General features: G+C 42.9%; 1 protein-coding gene across 2 annotated transcripts in view; it reads right to left on the bottom strand.

Moving 5' to 3' along the window:
- Positions 1-17,654, bottom strand: part of FCHSD2 (FCH and double SH3 domains 2) — a 120,194-nt gene that overhangs the window by 86,381 nt on the left and 16,159 nt on the right. For both annotated transcript variants that reach the window (XM_063150229.1, XM_063150228.1), the window contains exon 3: positions 7,977-8,022. In XM_063150229.1, coding sequence (XP_063006299.1) covers positions 7,977-8,022 — 46 coding nt within the window. The remainder of the gene's footprint in view (positions 1-7,976; positions 8,023-17,654) is intronic.

Consider the following 17,654-nt stretch of genomic DNA (forward strand, 5'->3'; position numbering starts at 1 on the left):
ACACGGGGGTTTTTTTAATCAATACATTTTCTTTTATTATTATTATTATTATTTTCTTTTTAATTACACTCTCCTGAATACCATTTTCAGGCAAACCAGTGATTTCTACTTCACCCTAAGTTATGGTCTTTTGATTGTAACAGAGAAGATGCTTACTATTAGGCATAGAGGCAGAGTTATGTTGGATACAAAGGATTTTTTTTCAATTGATGGCTCCAGAACAAATGCAGGGCTAACAGAGAAGGTACAAAAATGCAAATAAAGGCAAAAGAAATTTAAGAGAAAAACATCTTTTGAGCTGCTTATGGCCCACTAGAAAACGCAAGGGATGATGTTCATGCACCATATATTTGCCTTCTAAGCTCGAAGCTTTAGGGATTTAAAAATCCCCAAACCCACATCCAGAGCATTCCTGGATGTAGTGACTGCTTGTAGATCCCCGCACAGCCCTGTCCAGCAGTGGCCTGCAGACCAGGATGCATGTCCTGAGGAACTGACACCAACCAAAAGCTGGGAGGAGAGCACGGCACTGGTAATGGTGGCACCATTACCAGGAGCAGGGAAAAAGGCCAAGCAGGTGGCTCAGGCAAGGCCTGGGCTCTCTCTGAGAACAATGACCTGTTTTTCAGGAGGGATGCAGTTTGGGAACCAAGATACTTAAAGATTTTCCAAGTTTCAAAGTGGAAAGGGCCTCACCAAAATACAGCTTGGTTGAGGAGGTTGGAACAGGAATGTCCTCTATCCAAAGAACTCTGAGATGTGTATGAGCTGTGCAGAGCTAGGAAAGGAAGGAGTATTGAATTCCCAGGACAAGACATAAGGAAAGAGGTGGAAAAGAACTGCACAGAGAGGCGGAGCAGCCTTGGCTGGCACGGACTCATGACTCAGCGCTGCTGCTGCCACTTCAGAGGCCCAAAGTTTCCACTGTGCATATTTGAAAGCCTTGGGTTGTGACTCGCCTGCCCTCTGAAATCCCAGGAAAAAGAAAAGCAGCTGCTGGGAATGGGAGGCTGAAGGGCTGGATGTGTTTGGAAAGAACTGAAACACTGAGGAAGCTTGAGAAAAACCGAGGCAGCAGAGGAAAAAACAAAAGGAACTCATGGATAACCCCACAGGCCGCAGGATCCGCTGCCTGGCGCACTGCTGGGGCTGCATGGTCAAGCAAAGAGCAGCTCTGAAGAATGAAGTTTTTCATCTGCAAGCAGAACCACTTACAAGGATCCACATTCCAGGCCCTGGATGCTTCTGAGCGCAGTAATCGGAAAGAAAAATATCGGCTAAAAGCAGGCTCAGAGAAACTTGCTTGCATCAGTTCAGCAAAAAATGGGGTTTCTTTATGAAGGGCTTTCTTTGTAGGAATAGAGTAATTCTAAGCTTAGCAGCCCCTTTATAAGGAACTAGATGTTTTCACTGAAAATAGAAGCTGACAGTCCTCCTCTGTTCTTAGAGAAATATTATTTTAACCTAAAGAATTCCATAAAAACTGCAGCAGATAGCTTAGCATTTTTAAAAGGCTGCCTTATAAAATTCTTTTTAAATGCTACAGTGTAGGGCATTTTCATTTTCCTTCTAACAGAACGACCAGTGAGACAAGACCAAAATCAGATATCCCACTTTCCCCCCCACTTTAAGTTCTGACATGTGTTTTTTGGAGACAGAAAAGTACACGAACAACTGCATGCAAAATCTACATAAAAAGAGAAGGTCAACGATAATATTGTTTGCAATGTCACTCATAGACCCACAGCCTTTGTTCCAGGCAAACTATATTATATTAAATGTTAAATGGACATTTAATATAGAGAATTCTAAAGAGCGTCTTGTTTGGGGGAAAAAAGGGAAACGCGCACTAAGAGGCTGAACTGTGACAAGTGCAGAATAGTATCAATAATCCCATTATAACATCTGAGTTGTCAAACTTGTCTCTACAAGTTATTCTAAAATTCACAATAGTGTTCCTAACCATTTATGAAATGGAGCAGCTCAGTCTTTGTGGCCTTCACGGCCACTGATTCTCCATGGTTTTTTGGGAAGAATGGCCTGAATAGCCACGGGGTCCTACACTTCATTTTCCTGCCCTGCTTATGGATATCCCAGTGCTTTGAATGGAGAACGTAATCCAAAGGTGGTACCAGGCAGGTGTTTTCTTTCTGGAAGCTGCAAGTTCTGCTGATGCATTGTGCACCGCCATGGCAGAAAGGACCAAACCAGGCCATCAATATGCATGATCTCCACGCCACGCTGGGAGTGGGAACTGTGGGCACTTGGAATCCTCTCCCAAAAAATGGGAAGTTGGCTGTGCTGAGATTTAAAACAAACTATCAAAACAGTCCAGGTTCCAGGTGTATCTGAAATCACAGGCATTCCACACCAAACATGAGATTTTTCAAGGATATGGCAAGGAATGAAAACTTGAAGTGCTCATAAGCCAGGCTGAAACACAGGTCTTGCTCTGAGTTTTTTTACCTCATGAATCCAAAGCTCGTTTAGAAAACAGCAGAGATTAATCCAAAAGAAATATCCTAAATCAAGTCACAGAATCCCAGAATGGCTTGGGTTGGAAGGGAACCCTGAAGATCATTCAGTGCCATGGCAGGGACACCTTCCACTATCCCAGGTTGCTCCAAGCCCTGTCCAGCCTGGCCTTGGGCACTGCCAGGGATCCAGGGACAGCCCCAGCTGCGCCAGGGCCTGCCCACCCTCACAGGGAACAGCTCATGGGTATCAACGAAAGACATCATCTCCAAGCAAGCATCAGCCCCCTCTGAAGGCTCCCCACCCTCCCTGGTTTGCAGGGTCCGTGAAGAGCAGGAGGAAGCCCCTTGGAAAGCAGCACCATTGGTTTACAAACACATCTGCCTGACATGGTTGTCTGTGACAGGTGGGATCAACCACAGCAAGATTCCAAAGGAAGGAAAAAGAGGAGCCTCACAGCCCTAAGGATCCATAGGGAAACATCACTCAGCGCAGGAACAGGCCTGAATGGCTCTGGCATTTTTGTTATTGGATCCAGAGGTTTCTTGGATACAGCTTTTCCCACTCCCCCAAGCAGACGTGCCAACCAAGCTTCAGGCATCAACATCCAAAATAAAATCACACATGAAGATTCCCTGGGTCTGCTGCCTTCTCCTACAGAAACTCCCACAGCAGGCAAGGTGGAATATTCAAGTCAGACCTTGGATTGCAGGATTTCAGTAGCCGTCCTCTCTGCACAGGTAAGAAATGAACTCTGCTGAAAGAAAGAGGTGCCACATTCACACAGCCACCACTGGGAAAAAATATAAACTTTATGGATAAAAACCAGCACAAAGTCTCCTCCAGGAGAACATTCCCCAGCACTGGTGGACAGAACCATGGTTTTCATACGCAATTAAACCAACACTGCTAAAATGGTTTGCAACACTACCAATAAAGTAGCAATAAGGTACCTCAAAGCCCTGCCACACTTCTGAGTGGTGCACATGGAGCACCTCAGGTCTCCAAGGTCTCTCCTTACAGGCCGGGTTTGTTTGGTTGGTTGGTTTTGGAATATTTGCCTGTCTTTTGAAACAGACACAAACCAATGCTTGCAGACACTCAGTGAGCTCATTCCTGGAAAAAGATTTCACTCTGAGTGTTTCCTACTGTTTCCTACAGAAAGTTTGAAAATATAATAAATACACGGATGGGTTTCAAAGCAATTTGTTGTCTTTCAAATTAATTGCTATCAAATATATCCAGATACAGCAGCCATTCAGCTCAGGATACCCAGGATAGAAATTTCAACATAATCCACTCATGTAGTACAAGTGAAAGTTTCTCTGCAGAGAGATCACAGAATGACAGCTAAATTCCTTCCAAAGATAAGCCTGAGATAAAAGAAAAACCAATCTGGTCTCTGCATATGGGCTAATTACAAACTAAACTCTCCTCACAGGATCTAGAATACAGAAGATCCCAATTCCCTAAAAGATGAAGTCTTAAAAACACATCTTCCATACACACACAAAACCTGATTTCCCAGGTTTTTTTAAATTACTGCTTGACTACAAAAGTCATCAATTTCACCACAAAACAAAACCAAGACAAAATATCTTAAGTAATACAGAAATACTCTAGAGGGAGGTTTAGCACCGCAGCAACGCTAAAATCATCCTCACAGGAAGAAACAAGTAACTGAAGTTCATCTGTTAACAAAACAGCTCCTGAGCAGTCAACCCACGACGGCTGCTCCTTGTTTGTCTCTCCTCTCATTCCTTACAAGGGTACCCCCATCACCTTTCCAGTCTTCACATCATGAAGTTAATTTTCACAAAGTGTTGGAATACATGATAAAGAACAGCAAAGGAAAAAAAAAAATGAGCCATGGCAGAAGTTACTAAGACATGGTGGGAATGTCTGATTTTAACCCTTTACTATTTTAATCCTCTGAAAAATTGTTCAAAATTTTGGACAACTTGGCACCTTGTTGGAACATGGTAAAAACAATGGTCAGCTCCTCTTTTGCTTTTAAACAATGGAAAACTACTACATTCCAGCAAATACATAAATAAATTACATATAAAGTACATATATAAAGATATAAATCATGCTATGTATCTGCTTTATATATTATGTATACACATGCACACATTATACTGACAAAAAGTGCCATAGCAATACTGTAATTTTTTAGGAAATATTAATGCATGTGTTCTGAAATGAGTGTGTTTTCTAGGTCTGGTGAGACACAGGGTGAGGGAAATGGGTGAGGGTGACCACGGTGTCTGCTTACATCCACCTCCCCACCTTTCCTGCTCCTCTCACTCCACCTCCAGCTGCTTTTCCCTCTCACATCCATTTCATCTTATTTAAGGCTCCTCTCCTGACCACTACCATGGATATCAGCAGCTGCCAACAGGACTCTGTGGCTGTAAACTACATTAAATTCTCTTTTCTCCACATCTGAACATGTTTTAAATGCATGAAGCTTCTCAGTGCCACAGCAATCAACACCGAGTGCCCTGTCCCCTCCTGATGACAGATAAGCTGGTTTTACTGAGCACCCACAGCTCTTCATTGTTAATTTAACCTCTGAAAAACACAGAGAGGAGAAAAAAATCCTAACAATTACTGCCTCTTTAAAAAAGAAAAACTGAACAGACACTTCTACTTGTGCCTCCCTTGAAATGTAGCTCAGGGAATGGGCTCTCCCACCTTTTTAGTGGAACATCAGTGCCTTTGGTTGAGGTACTGCAATTAGAAACTCATTAGCATGCAGGGAAACTCAACCTCCTTGAGGTTACTTGCAAATTCCAAGGGGCCAGGCCATGCTGATTGCCTGGAGTCACGTTTTACTCTGGAACAACGATCATGAAACATCAAGCAAAACCAAAACACGACAAGGAAGGTCATCTGTGTGTTCCCAGACTGTTAGAGACTGGTCTCCTGAGTTGAAAGTGTGAAATAATAGTAACTGCAGCAGAAATGTATTTATAATCTCAACAAAAACCCCCCAAAAAACCAACACTTTACCTATTAAACATGCTGGGTAAAACAGGTTTTTTTGTAGGTAGCAGCAAAAGCACACATTCAGTAAACTGTTTTTTTTTCACCATATGAGTATTCTCAGGCACTGATTTCAGGTAGCTTATTAATCATGGAGAATAGCTAATAATAACAATATAAAATTGCAATTTAAATGCTATTAGCAGGCATACTGTTAGTGGGAAATGAGAACCTTTCTGAGCTCTCATTTCTGAATATTAAGGTAAGCCTCTAAGCATATATTAAATAATGCAGGACTAAAAATACAAGTGGAAGAGCTGAGTGCAGAATCCCTACTGATCGCTAGAAAACTGCAGAATTGCTGATACACTGGATCCTTCTCCATTTTTACACAGCCTAGAAAAGCCAGGAAAGAGCCCACTGGAGATGGGCAATAAGCAAAAAACAGCTCCAAAAACCTCCAAAGGCAACAGGTGAAAACACAACGCAAAAAACACTGGACAAAATAGGAGCAGGGAAATTTAAATCCAGGCCCTGTAATTCATCACATACATTTGCACCACTTACCATGTAATTAGGGGCAAGTTATAAACACTGGGCTGGGGTGTTTCACTTGCCTTTGGACAGGTTCTCCTGCTCCCAACAAAAGCACTCTGTGTTTAGAAACTTGGCACCCAAGTGCAGGGCACCAACCTACAATTTTTTTTTTAAACCAACAAAGCCTTCAGTTCTGGGAAACTGATTTTCATTGGCCACCCTTCCACTGCTTCTCACTTGCCAAAAAAAAGTCAGATGTCAGAATATTCCAAATTCCCTAAGGTGACAAGAGGCATTTGGAGAGAATCTGTGAAAAGATTTAGAAATCTGGCTTCATAAACTACTGAGCAATTCCAGCTCCCTTTAGAAGTGGTTTAAAAGGAATATCCCACTGCTGATGAACGCAACTTCCCATTTATTTGGAGCACAACTTAGCTCCCCAAAAGGCTTTATGTGAAATTTTATTACCACCTCCAGAACAGAAATCCTTTTAGAAGAAGCATCCAGCATTGTTTTGGAGCTGTGCACTTATCAGCAATCCAAGGAAGCGATCCCACAAGACTTCATTCACAGGAACAGCTATTCAGTGACTCTCAAATGCTGCAGCTGCATTGCTGCAGAGCTGGGGGGTTTCAATCCAAGGAGCTGAAAGCCTCAGTTGTTAGGTCGGAGCTTTCCGAAGCGCAGTGTAATTATTTCTCCAACTTATCAAGACTATTCCCTAAATGCAGCGACTGTTGTGTCTCTGCATATAAAAGACATTCCCAGTGTCTAATGGATAAATGCGTCAAGAACTGGCGTTACATTTTTTACATCATTTAAAAAGTATCACTCAAGAACACATTTTTAAACCTCAGTTTCAGGAGGCACCATCACTGAAAAACTCAGGTGTTTAATCAAATTTAATACAGCTGCCAATGGAATCGATACTTGCCAAGGTAAACTCGTACCTGGAGGAAGAATGGGAGCACCAATAATTTATGGCAATAATGTCAGCGAGGGGGCTTATTTCAGCACAGATTCCACGTGGTGCAGGAAGGGTTTTCAGGTGGGTTTTAGGCTGCGAAAACATGCAGAAAGCCCAGCACTAAAACCCATCCATCAGAGGCACAGGAATCATCTTTTCCCCACGGACAGTGGAGCCTGGCCCCAGAACAAGCGTGCTCTGTGTGTTTTGGGGGGGATGCAGCGCTGGGGACTGGAAGGATGTTTAACATGACATCCCACAAACTGCGCTTGGAAGCAGCCTGGCCACAGCTTGTGTTCTCACATTCCACGTCAGGCACATCTCCAGCTGGATTTATGGCACACTGAGCTCCACCAGCTCACTCCCTTGGATTTCATTCTACCTTTAATCTATTTTAAAATAAATTAATGTATTTTTAATCTGTTGTACTTGGACTTAAGCTCCAAGAGCCTTTACTGTAAATTAAACAGGCAGCTGCCCCTTATTAGATGCTTTCTAATTTTGGACTGGGGGAGAAAAAGCAATCCTCCCTCTTTTCTCACAAACAAATCAAAATTCATTCCACTCCCTATCACGAGCATGAGGCCAAATCCGCTTTTATTTCAGATGAATGGGAAGCTGCTCTTACTGAAGAATGTGAATTTAAATTTATTTTGGATCGAGGAAGCCAGAACATTTCCTCTCCCTCTAATTGACCTGATTTTACCTTTCACTCAAATTTCACACTGACTTCTGAGAAAACCACATGGAGTTTGACTTTATAACAATTGGGAAAAAATGTTAAAAATGTTTTCTGTACTCGAGAACTTCCTCCAGTCAAAATACATGAAAATATAGAATGGGCCTAAGTCCTGTACAAATCAATCTCATTCAGAACTTCAACACGTTTCATGGTAAGTAACTTATGGAAAGATAAATCATAAATTATACACCATGGTAATTTGCTGATTAACAAATCATTCCAACAGAACAATGCCACAGCTATAAAAATTATTCCAGAACCTACCTGTGCATATTCTTTCTCAATTGCAGCTCTTTTCTGACTGAATGCTCTGAAAGAAAAGCAAAGAAATTCTGTTAGAACATTAAGCAAATCACTCCAAATTCAATAATTTAGTCAAAATCCATTAACACAGAGAGCAAAACTCTACAAATTCAATAATTTACTTTAAAAGGAGCTTCTGCTGGACAGTCTGCAGAGTGAAACAGCAACAAAAAAGGGAAATGGTTTGACAAGTGCACATCAGTAGCCCAGCAACGATTGTGTGTGCACTTCACATGTGTGATGGCTGAATTACCAAGTTTTATTGGGCAAACTCAGTTCCCAGGACTACTCAGTTCCCAGGCATAAATAGCATTTTCTTAATGAAAGCTCGTCAGCTTTCCAGTGGTGCAGCCAAGGGAGGAATTTGGGAGCACAGAACAGGATTTGACTTTATGTATCTAGACAGACTTGCTTAATTTTCTTCAGACTTATTTTGATCAGAGTTATTTTCTTTAAGCTATACCACAAGCTACTCAGCTTAAGGCTACACCATAGGCATAAAGAAATCTAATTACATTGAAATTAGTTACACAATAACTCTGGTGAACGCCAATAAAAAAAATTACACCTCAGGAACATCCTCTAATTAAGTCAACTCAATAAAAAATAGTCTGGACAGGCTCCTTTTATTCCTGCCTACTCCATTTCATCCATAAAAAGTATCCATCCACATGCTACAGGCTCAGCTTCCCCAATGGGATGTAAAACAAACGTTTAAATGCATCATGATTGCTAAAAATTCTTCCCAGACCAATGACAGCCCAGAAGATCTGGCCGATTCCCATATGAAACACCTTGACAGGAATAAGTGAAGTTGGCTGGGATGCCTGTGAATGAATTTCCTTTATAAAGCATTCCAAGTATTCCAGCTAATAATATAACCCAATTTCTTTTAGCATCTCCTGTTCCAAAATCCAATATCCCAGTCAGTTTAGCAAACACCTACAAACCACAACAATTCCTCTGAAAAGTTCACTTTTCTATCAGAAGTACAAAGAACTGCACAAGTAACTCCGAGGAATAACCAAAATGTGTTATCAATATTGAAGAGGTAGAAGAAAACAAGTGCCAGTCTTTGGAACAGAAATCTGGGCATATTTAGATAAATAAAGACATGTTCCAATTCTCAGCTAACTGCATTTCAATCAGGGCTGAGTTACACCAAACCAGGATATGAAGTTGTGTATTTCACCTGAGCTTTTCCCCCACCCCATTCAAACCAATTCCTCTTAAATTAATTGTAAAACAATTACTGTGGCAAGCAGGAAGCCCCAGATACCCCCCAAAATTTTCTACATTGAAAGTTCTGCACCAGAGAGGAAAACCAAAAACATTCCACCAACCCTTGTGTAGGATTACAAAATAACATGGGAACCAAACTGACTCCCAAAACCAACTGACATCTTGGAACTGGATCAACCACAGGCTCTGGCAGGAATGGATTGTACAGCAGCGCTTCCTTATGAGAAATGTTTCAGTTTTAGGTTTTGTTCTGCATTTGAAAGGGGGAAATAGCTGGCAAGATGCTGTGTGCAATACTGAAATTTGTTTTGCTGGATGAAGGAGCAGGTTAGGCATGGAAAGGCTGCTGGGATCAGCTGTCTGCTCCTTGGTGCTTCCCTGCCCTGGACCAGCACAGAGCTGCTCTGGACCTTGGGACAGCTCATCCAGCAGCCCCTCCATGACAACTGTGAATGGATTACACAACACGATGGAAGGGGAGACTGAAGGCAACACATTTCCCAGGAGAGAATTACTCTGAGCAGGGAAAAAGAGAATTCTGACTAATAAATGCATCATAGTTTCTTAACTTGGGCACTGTGAAAACTTTGACGTGTGTGTCCAGATTTTATGTGCAAAACTGGGATTGTCTTAACCTTATTGCCCTTCAGGATGGGCTTTCAAATCCATTCATATAAGGAAACATTTGTTTCCACAAAGTAATAAAATGTTCTCTAACTACTGGTAACTTTTTACAACATGAGTTAGTGAGTCTGCAAGAAAGCAGGAACATTATTTTGTGGTTTTTTAAACTAGGGAGCATTAATACTTACTTTTACACCTTTTTCTTAAAGTAACCATTAACTAAGTGCAGGAAACACCAGAATTGCACTCCCCAAAAAGGCATTTTAGTTTGAGGACAGCAATTCCTGCATATCTTGTTTATCCTATCAACATCAATGCAATACATTTATTCCCTTCTCCCCATTTTCACTCAGGCTCTGTGAGACCAGAGAAGTCTAAGAGAGCAGCAGAAAGAAAACTTCTCTTCCTGCTATCCCCACATTGCTAGCAACACTTTTTCTAGTGTTGAGCCCTCACTGCAAATTCCCAACACCAAATTTCAACCACTGGCATGTATTTCCATCACTCATATCCATTAAAGGCAACAGATGCTATGAAATATTGACCTATCTCTTTATATTTCCATCGTAGAAGAGCATAACAATGTGAATTAAAGAGTCAGGTCAGTGGAGAATCATATTTCATTAAGTTTTCCTACAGGGAAACAGGAGAAACAGATGGGTTTAATTATTTCATGGATGTCCACTTGGGCTGGAAATGTGTAAAGCTCACACCTTCATGAAAAATCAATACAAGAACATGAAAATACACATCAGTGTTTTATAAGACAATGTTCCATCTGCCAATATTGTGCAGTTGTACAAATCTGAAGATCAAAGTCACAGCTTGCACAGCAGAAAGTTAAACCCAGTGACACCCTGCAAACCAGCAAGTGAATTAGTCACTGTATAAAAATTTAATTCCATGCAGAGCTATGCAAAAACGTAAACACACACTTCATGTTCAGGGCTCCTGAATAAAAGAAGAGGCTAAATTTGCACCTGTGAATGTATTTCTATTCAAAGGCTGAGAAATGCAACAAGGAACCAGGCAAGGCCTGAATCCCATTTGGAACAATTTCTCATGCAAGATGATGATAATGATCAAAAAGCCAAGGTATTAACTGGAAAATTCATACAGCTCACCTGACACCAGCAGCTTGTGTCTGTGGGTTTTTTTGGCTATGAACATTCAGATTAATTGTTTAAAAATTTTAATGGATTTTTTAAAATCCTTACAATTAATACAAAGCCTCAGAAAACAGATAAATATCACACCCAAAAGACCCAAAAAATTAGGCTAAAGAAACACACCTTTTGACTGACCTTGTCCTGAAATTAATTCACCCCATCAAAAATTCCCAAAGTAAATCTCCCTAAGAATTGCAGAGCACATTGCAGCTGGGTTAAAACTGACTCAATCCAGCACCACTCGAGAAGATGAATCAGTGAATTTTGAAATACCCAAAAATTTCCAGCTTCCCAGAAAGCAAATCAAGGATAATTCCTGACAGCTAGAACAGAGAGCAGTGGAAAAATATGACTTTACAACTTGTGCTTATAATGTACACTGGGAGCACACACACTCAGTGTGCAATCATGTCCAAAGTAACACTATCCTGATTTTTTTTTAGTATACACTCACTCCAAAATTTTCCATTAAAAACATGAAAACAGACAGCTCTCATTATTAAAAAAGAAAATAAAAGAAAAAGGAGAGCAGCTGTTTTTGGTCTCAGTGACAAAAACCACTCCATCAGCTTTAATCAACCCCAAATATTGTTGATTTCCTTGGTATTTATTCTTTCTTGCCTTCTTTTTAAACCATCCCAGACTTGAAACGGTTTTGAATGATTTTTAGTGGGGCACAGGGAATAAATAAGCATATTGCATTACCGCTGGCAGGATAAAGGTGAAATTTAGGAATTACTGTCCACAAATCACTCCGGACCAACCTCTTCAATGGCGCAGACATGCAGGGAAGTGTTTCTGCCCAGGATGGCACTGAAATTCCAGCCTGGAGTCCCAGCCTGGCCTGCTGGGCAGGGCTGGGATGCCCCTGAGCTTGGAATTGCTTTGCTGGCCAGCCCCCGGTCAATGCTCTCCCCCAGTTTAACCCCTCCAAGCTGCGCACAGCCCCGTGCCCCATCCGGGCTGTGACAGGAGCCACGGAGCAGCACTGACCCGCCGCGCTCAGAGGGATCCCAGCTGCACCTGGCACTGCTCCCCTCCACTCAGATGTGGGGAGCCAGCCAGCTCTCCACCCAGCTGTCACTCCGTGTGTCCCCAGAGGGGCTCTGAAGGTGCTACAGGACCGTGCCAAAGGTCTCCCCAAAGCCACCATGTACAACACAGCACTGCCAGCTTTCCCAAAGGCCAATCAAGCACCTTTTGCCCTTGGGAGTCCGTGCTGGCTGCTCCAAATCACCTTGGCGCCTCTTCAAGGAATGGAAAAGAAGCCTCAAAATTGTTTCCAGGAAGTTTTCTGTGTATTTACCCAGGAATGAAGGTAAAGCTGCTGTTCCCAGATCTTCCTGCCGGCAGCCCTTGAAAATGAGTCCAGTATTTGCCTGGCTGCAGCCATCAGGAAGCTCTCCTGACTGCCATGACCTTTCCAAGGTGCCAGGGAACTATCCCAGTGCAGCTCTGGAGTCCCAGGAAGCTCCAAGCCCTGCCCTGTCCAGTTCACTGGACAGCACACAACGCTTGGCTGGCATGGAGGGAATTTTCTGCACAGTGGCCGTGCCTGGGATTTGTGCTGAGAACACAAAGTTCTGGGCACAGATAACTCAGGGATGTTCCCATTATTGCTGAGCAGTGCTTACACAGCTCAAAGCCCTTCCTGCTCCTCACACCACAGGATGGTTTGTGTCGGGAGGGACCTTAACAATAATCTTGTTCCACCCCCTGCCATGGGCAGAGACACCTTCCACTGTCTCAGGTTGTTCTAAACCCCATCCAGCCCGGCCTTGGGCACTGCCAGGGATCCAGGGGCAGCCACAGCTGCTCTGGGTTGACCTCGTTTGGTTTAATTCAGCACTTTTACGTGGATATCTCCCCTCACTCTTCCCCAGCAACATGAAAAACGTACCATAATGAATCAGCACCATCCACGAAAAACGCACCACAATGAATCAGCACCACACATGAAAAACGCACCACAATGAATCAGCACCATCCATGAAAAATGCACCACAATGAACCAGCACCACACATGAAAAACGCACCATAATGAATCAGCACCATCCATGAAAAATGCACCATAATGAACCAGCACCATCCATGAAAAACGCACCATAATGAATCAGCACCATCCATGAAAAACGCACCATAATGAATCAGCACCATCCATGAAAAATGCACCATAATGAATCAGCACCATCCATGAAAAACGCACCATAATGAATCAGCACCATCCATGAAAAATGCACCACAATGAATCAGCACCATCCATGAAAAACGCACCACAATGAATCAGCACCACACATGAAAAACGCACCATAATGAATCAGTACCACACATGAAAAATGCACCATAATGAATCAGCGCCATCCATGAAAAACGCACAATGAATCAGCACCACACATGAAAAACGCACCACAATGAATCAGCACCACACATGAAAAACGCACCACAATGAATCAGCACCACACAACCAAATAACTGCTGTTAGCTGGTTTTTAATTTAAGGACAGGTGTGCCACTAACAAAAGCACAAGTGATTCCCAACTACTCCAGCCAACATAAATCATGGCTGTGGCTCTGTTCAGGGCAGGGGTTGGCAATAAATGCTGAGATAAGATAACGCAGCAGCAGCTGCATGGCTAATGAGGGACTCCAGGAACACCCATGCATGCAGGGACACACTACATTAATATTCCCTGCCCGTGTCCAGCAGACACAAAGACAACATACCTGGAGCAATAATGAATCTACAGAAATTATTGATCACGACAAGACTCTCAAACACTGCATGTAATAAGCTTCTCTTCGTGGCTTTTCTCTTTACTAAAGAGAATTACCACTACAGAAATGTTTTACAAGGATTGCATAAAATTCTGAGCGGCTGAAGGGTAAATTATTTTTCAGAACACTACAATTTCTGCATTGATCTGTACACAGGCTGCAGAAAGCACGGCAGTGCAACAACCAGGTTATCAAAATTTGGAACATGCTTCACAGAACCCCAAAATGGTTATGGTCAGAGGGGATCTATAGAACATCCCATTCCCCACCCTGCCATGGCAGGGACACTTTTCATTATCCCAGGTGATCCAAGCTCCATCCAGCCTGGCCTTGGGCATTGCCAGGGATCCAGGGCAGCCACAGCTGCTCTGCCCACCCTCACAGGGAAAAACCTCCTCTTAATACCAGTCCTGCTAATATCTAATATAAACTTACTCTTTTCAGTCCAAATCCATTTCCCTTGTCCACCCTGTCACAAAGCACTCAAGACTCCAAATTCAGAGATTTTTGTAGCCTGACTTGCCCTTTTTCCAGCAAAACTCCTCCAACACTGCTCACTGAGCATCACAAATGAAAATTTTTATTCATACATCAAAAACTTCACCTCAGACAAAGCACAGCAAGTGAAGTTTCACCTTAATTACATCATGTAAAATAATTAACTCCTTTCTTACAATTCTCTGTATGTCAGACCACCACAAAATCATCAGCAAAGTAACCTCACCAGGGAATCCAGGTGCCCCCAATCACTTTCTGTCTAGCTGTATTTGATTTAAATACCCCCAAATTTCAATAAAACCAGTGCTGACTCTAACAGTTGATCTCATGCCTTTGCTCTTGCAAAAAGGCAACTGAAGAAATTAGGAAGTTGTAAGCAAGGAGAAAGTAATTTCAATTTCATTTGCACAGAATACTTCAGGTTCCTTTTCAGCCACTCCAAGGAAAAAATCACCAGAGGTCACATCACAGCAAATCACAGCCTTTATGTTTGGTTTTAAAAACAACAAACTCTCTTTTGTTCAATGGTTTTATACCATCTGAATGAAACAGATCCCTTCCTAGAAAGATGACCCTTTTATATGCAAGCTGTTACCTGCCAGGGTTATGTTATTGCTAGAAACAGGCAGTTCAGCTGCATTTTTATCACAGAGCACAAGTTCCATGTCAGCTTTGAATAATATCAGCACTATTGCCCTTCCTGCTGGAGACTTTGTACCACCTATTAAATAAACTCCACTGTGCTGGGCAGTTAACAGCACTGTTCAAACACTGGTTTGCTGCCTGGATTTTGGGCTGGCTTTATTTGCCTGGTCTCCAATTAAACCTGCTACCTCCCACGTTACATCACATCCATGCCCTTCAGCACAGAGATACACACGTGCAACTCTACCCCATCTCTTGTTAATGAACACATTTCTACATCAGAGCATTACCTTGGCTCTTCTTTCCAAACTACATGTTAAAGTTTTCCTTGAGATCAGTAAAGGGAAAGATTTCCCTGGAAAAGGTTGAGTGGGGGAAATAAAGCTGCTGAGCACTGCAGACCCTTCCCTAGAGCCCGTCCCTTGGAAGAGCCTTCATGCAGAACATGTCCTGCTGCTCCCATTCCCAGAGCATCCCTCTTTCCACTCCTCATGTCTCTGATCGGGTGGAGGTGTCACTGATACTGTCCTGCAGCAGCCAAGCAAAGCCTTCACACTCCTCCCTTCCTGCCCAGGGACCTTGCATGCTTTCCCTGCTCAGCCATCAAACTCCTGACCTTCCCACACAACGGGACTGGGTGCTCTTCAGCCCTCTGCCAGTCCTGCTCCGGAAAACAAAGCTGAACCCATCACTCCTGGCTGCCTCCCCGGAGACTCTGCCCACCACTGCTGAACTCTGCTCTCATGACACTGCATCTCCAGGTCCTGAAGGCCATTTGTGGTCACAGAAGCCCAAGCCACCACCAGTCTGGACAGGATTCCAACAGCAGCCTCCCTTCCCACGGCAAGCACGGACAATGTGGAGTTCTCACACCACAAACATCCCAACACGGGGCGAACGTGGCCTCCAGGCCAAGATTTTTAACAAGAACCTTGCTGGGCAGGCCGAGGTCCCAGCAGCTGTGAAAGCACACGAGGCAGCAGGACAAACTCAAACCACCCTGGCGAGGTCACCCACAGCCTCAAGTTCTGCCCACAGAGGAGCTCTCTGAGAAGCCAGTGACATTTCCTGCTTGTGCACCCACTTGAGGCCTGCCTGATCTCAGCAGACGTGTGAAGGGCATCTTTACAACTCGGGAAGCACAAATATTTATAACATCAGGAAACTCTCTCTGCTTGCTGAGTCAAGGAATTCAGCTCTCCTTCCTGCAGCTCGCTGGCAGCCCTCGCTTTCTGCTTACCTCAGTGCACTGCTCCAGTTCCCTGGCAAGCACAAAAGAAATAAAGAAGTGGCCTTTTTTAAACTTGACTTTAATGTACATACTCTGTACTGTCTCCTCTTTAGTCTTAAAATAGTTCTTCTGAACAGAGCTTCATAAATTCCTGCAGAAAGGGAGTAGCTGGCAACTCAACCATCCTGTACCACAGCAGAGCTCTTCTCTCCTCTACAAATTCCTTTCCACAACACATCTCACCATGTTCTAGCAGTTTTTCTCCGAGCAAACAGCAGCTACAATATCCACCTATCCCTTTTACAGCCAAGCACACAGCAATCCCTTGTTGATTCGGCTACTACAGAACATTTTACCACCCTGAGGAGCCCTGCTCCATCCTTCTGCTACACTGAGATTCTACAGTAACTCACACCTGCACTGGATTCTCCATCTCTGCCCTGCAATTAGAAGCCTGCTCATCTCACACCTAAAACTAATCAGCTGTGACAGCTTTGCTATCATTTGTCCTTTGGAATGCTTACCCTTTAAATCTCCACTTATCCTCAACTAAGATAAAAGTACACGGAAGGGAAATTCTCCTGAGTGTAAACAGAGGTATTAAAGCTGAAAATATTTCAGCCAATATTTCAATGTATCAGGATACAGCCAGCTATACAATCAAGGAATCAAAGCTGGGCACAATATCTTTGTGACAAAAGGAGTCTCCTGCCTGTCCTGCCAGCATCCATCCACCTACAATTGTTTTTGCTCCAGTTTTCCCACACAGTTTTCAGAGCCTGGATCATCCTCCTGCCATCCCCTCCAGCAAGTGAAGGCACTACTGTTCATCTCAAAGGAGTAACAACTCTGCCTTCCATGCCCACAGAGAGCAGATAAATGAGCCCCTGCTTTGAAAAACAAAAGCCACCAAGTCTAACTTTGAACATCTTGACTTCACAAGTTCTCACACACAGAACAGTTCAGGTGGGAAAAGACCTTGATGATCATCATGACCAACCATGAACGATTTCCCACTCTTACAAAAGTCCCTTCCTGAAAAGCCCATTTGGATTTTCAAGACAGCATTGCTTACAGAGCTCACCGTTGTTTAAATGACGCACTTCAAACCTGAAACTTCCCCACACAATATGTTACAAAGTCACTATTTTTTTTAAGCAGGATATTTAGAGGTCAGTCCCAACTGGCACAGGCCAATTTTAAGTGCTCTTTACAACATACAGAACATATTAGAACATACATATCTTGGCAACGTGTCTAACTGAAGCATTTTAATGCTCAGTAAAATGTATTTGATTAAAACAGAAAATATTAACACATATGCAAAATTCTTGGTGTGAAAGTACCCACAAGCAAATTTGGCCTTCAACAGGAGATAGCTGTGATTTTTATCAGCACAAGCTCCCAATTAATAAGAAATTTCTTCTCCATAAATCCATCAAAAACAACAAAGCG

Source organism: Melospiza melodia, chromosome 2 (genome assembly GCF_035770615.1).
Source record: "Melospiza melodia melodia isolate bMelMel2 chromosome 2, bMelMel2.pri, whole genome shotgun sequence".
Taxonomy (NCBI): domain Eukaryota; kingdom Metazoa; phylum Chordata; class Aves; order Passeriformes; family Passerellidae; genus Melospiza; species Melospiza melodia.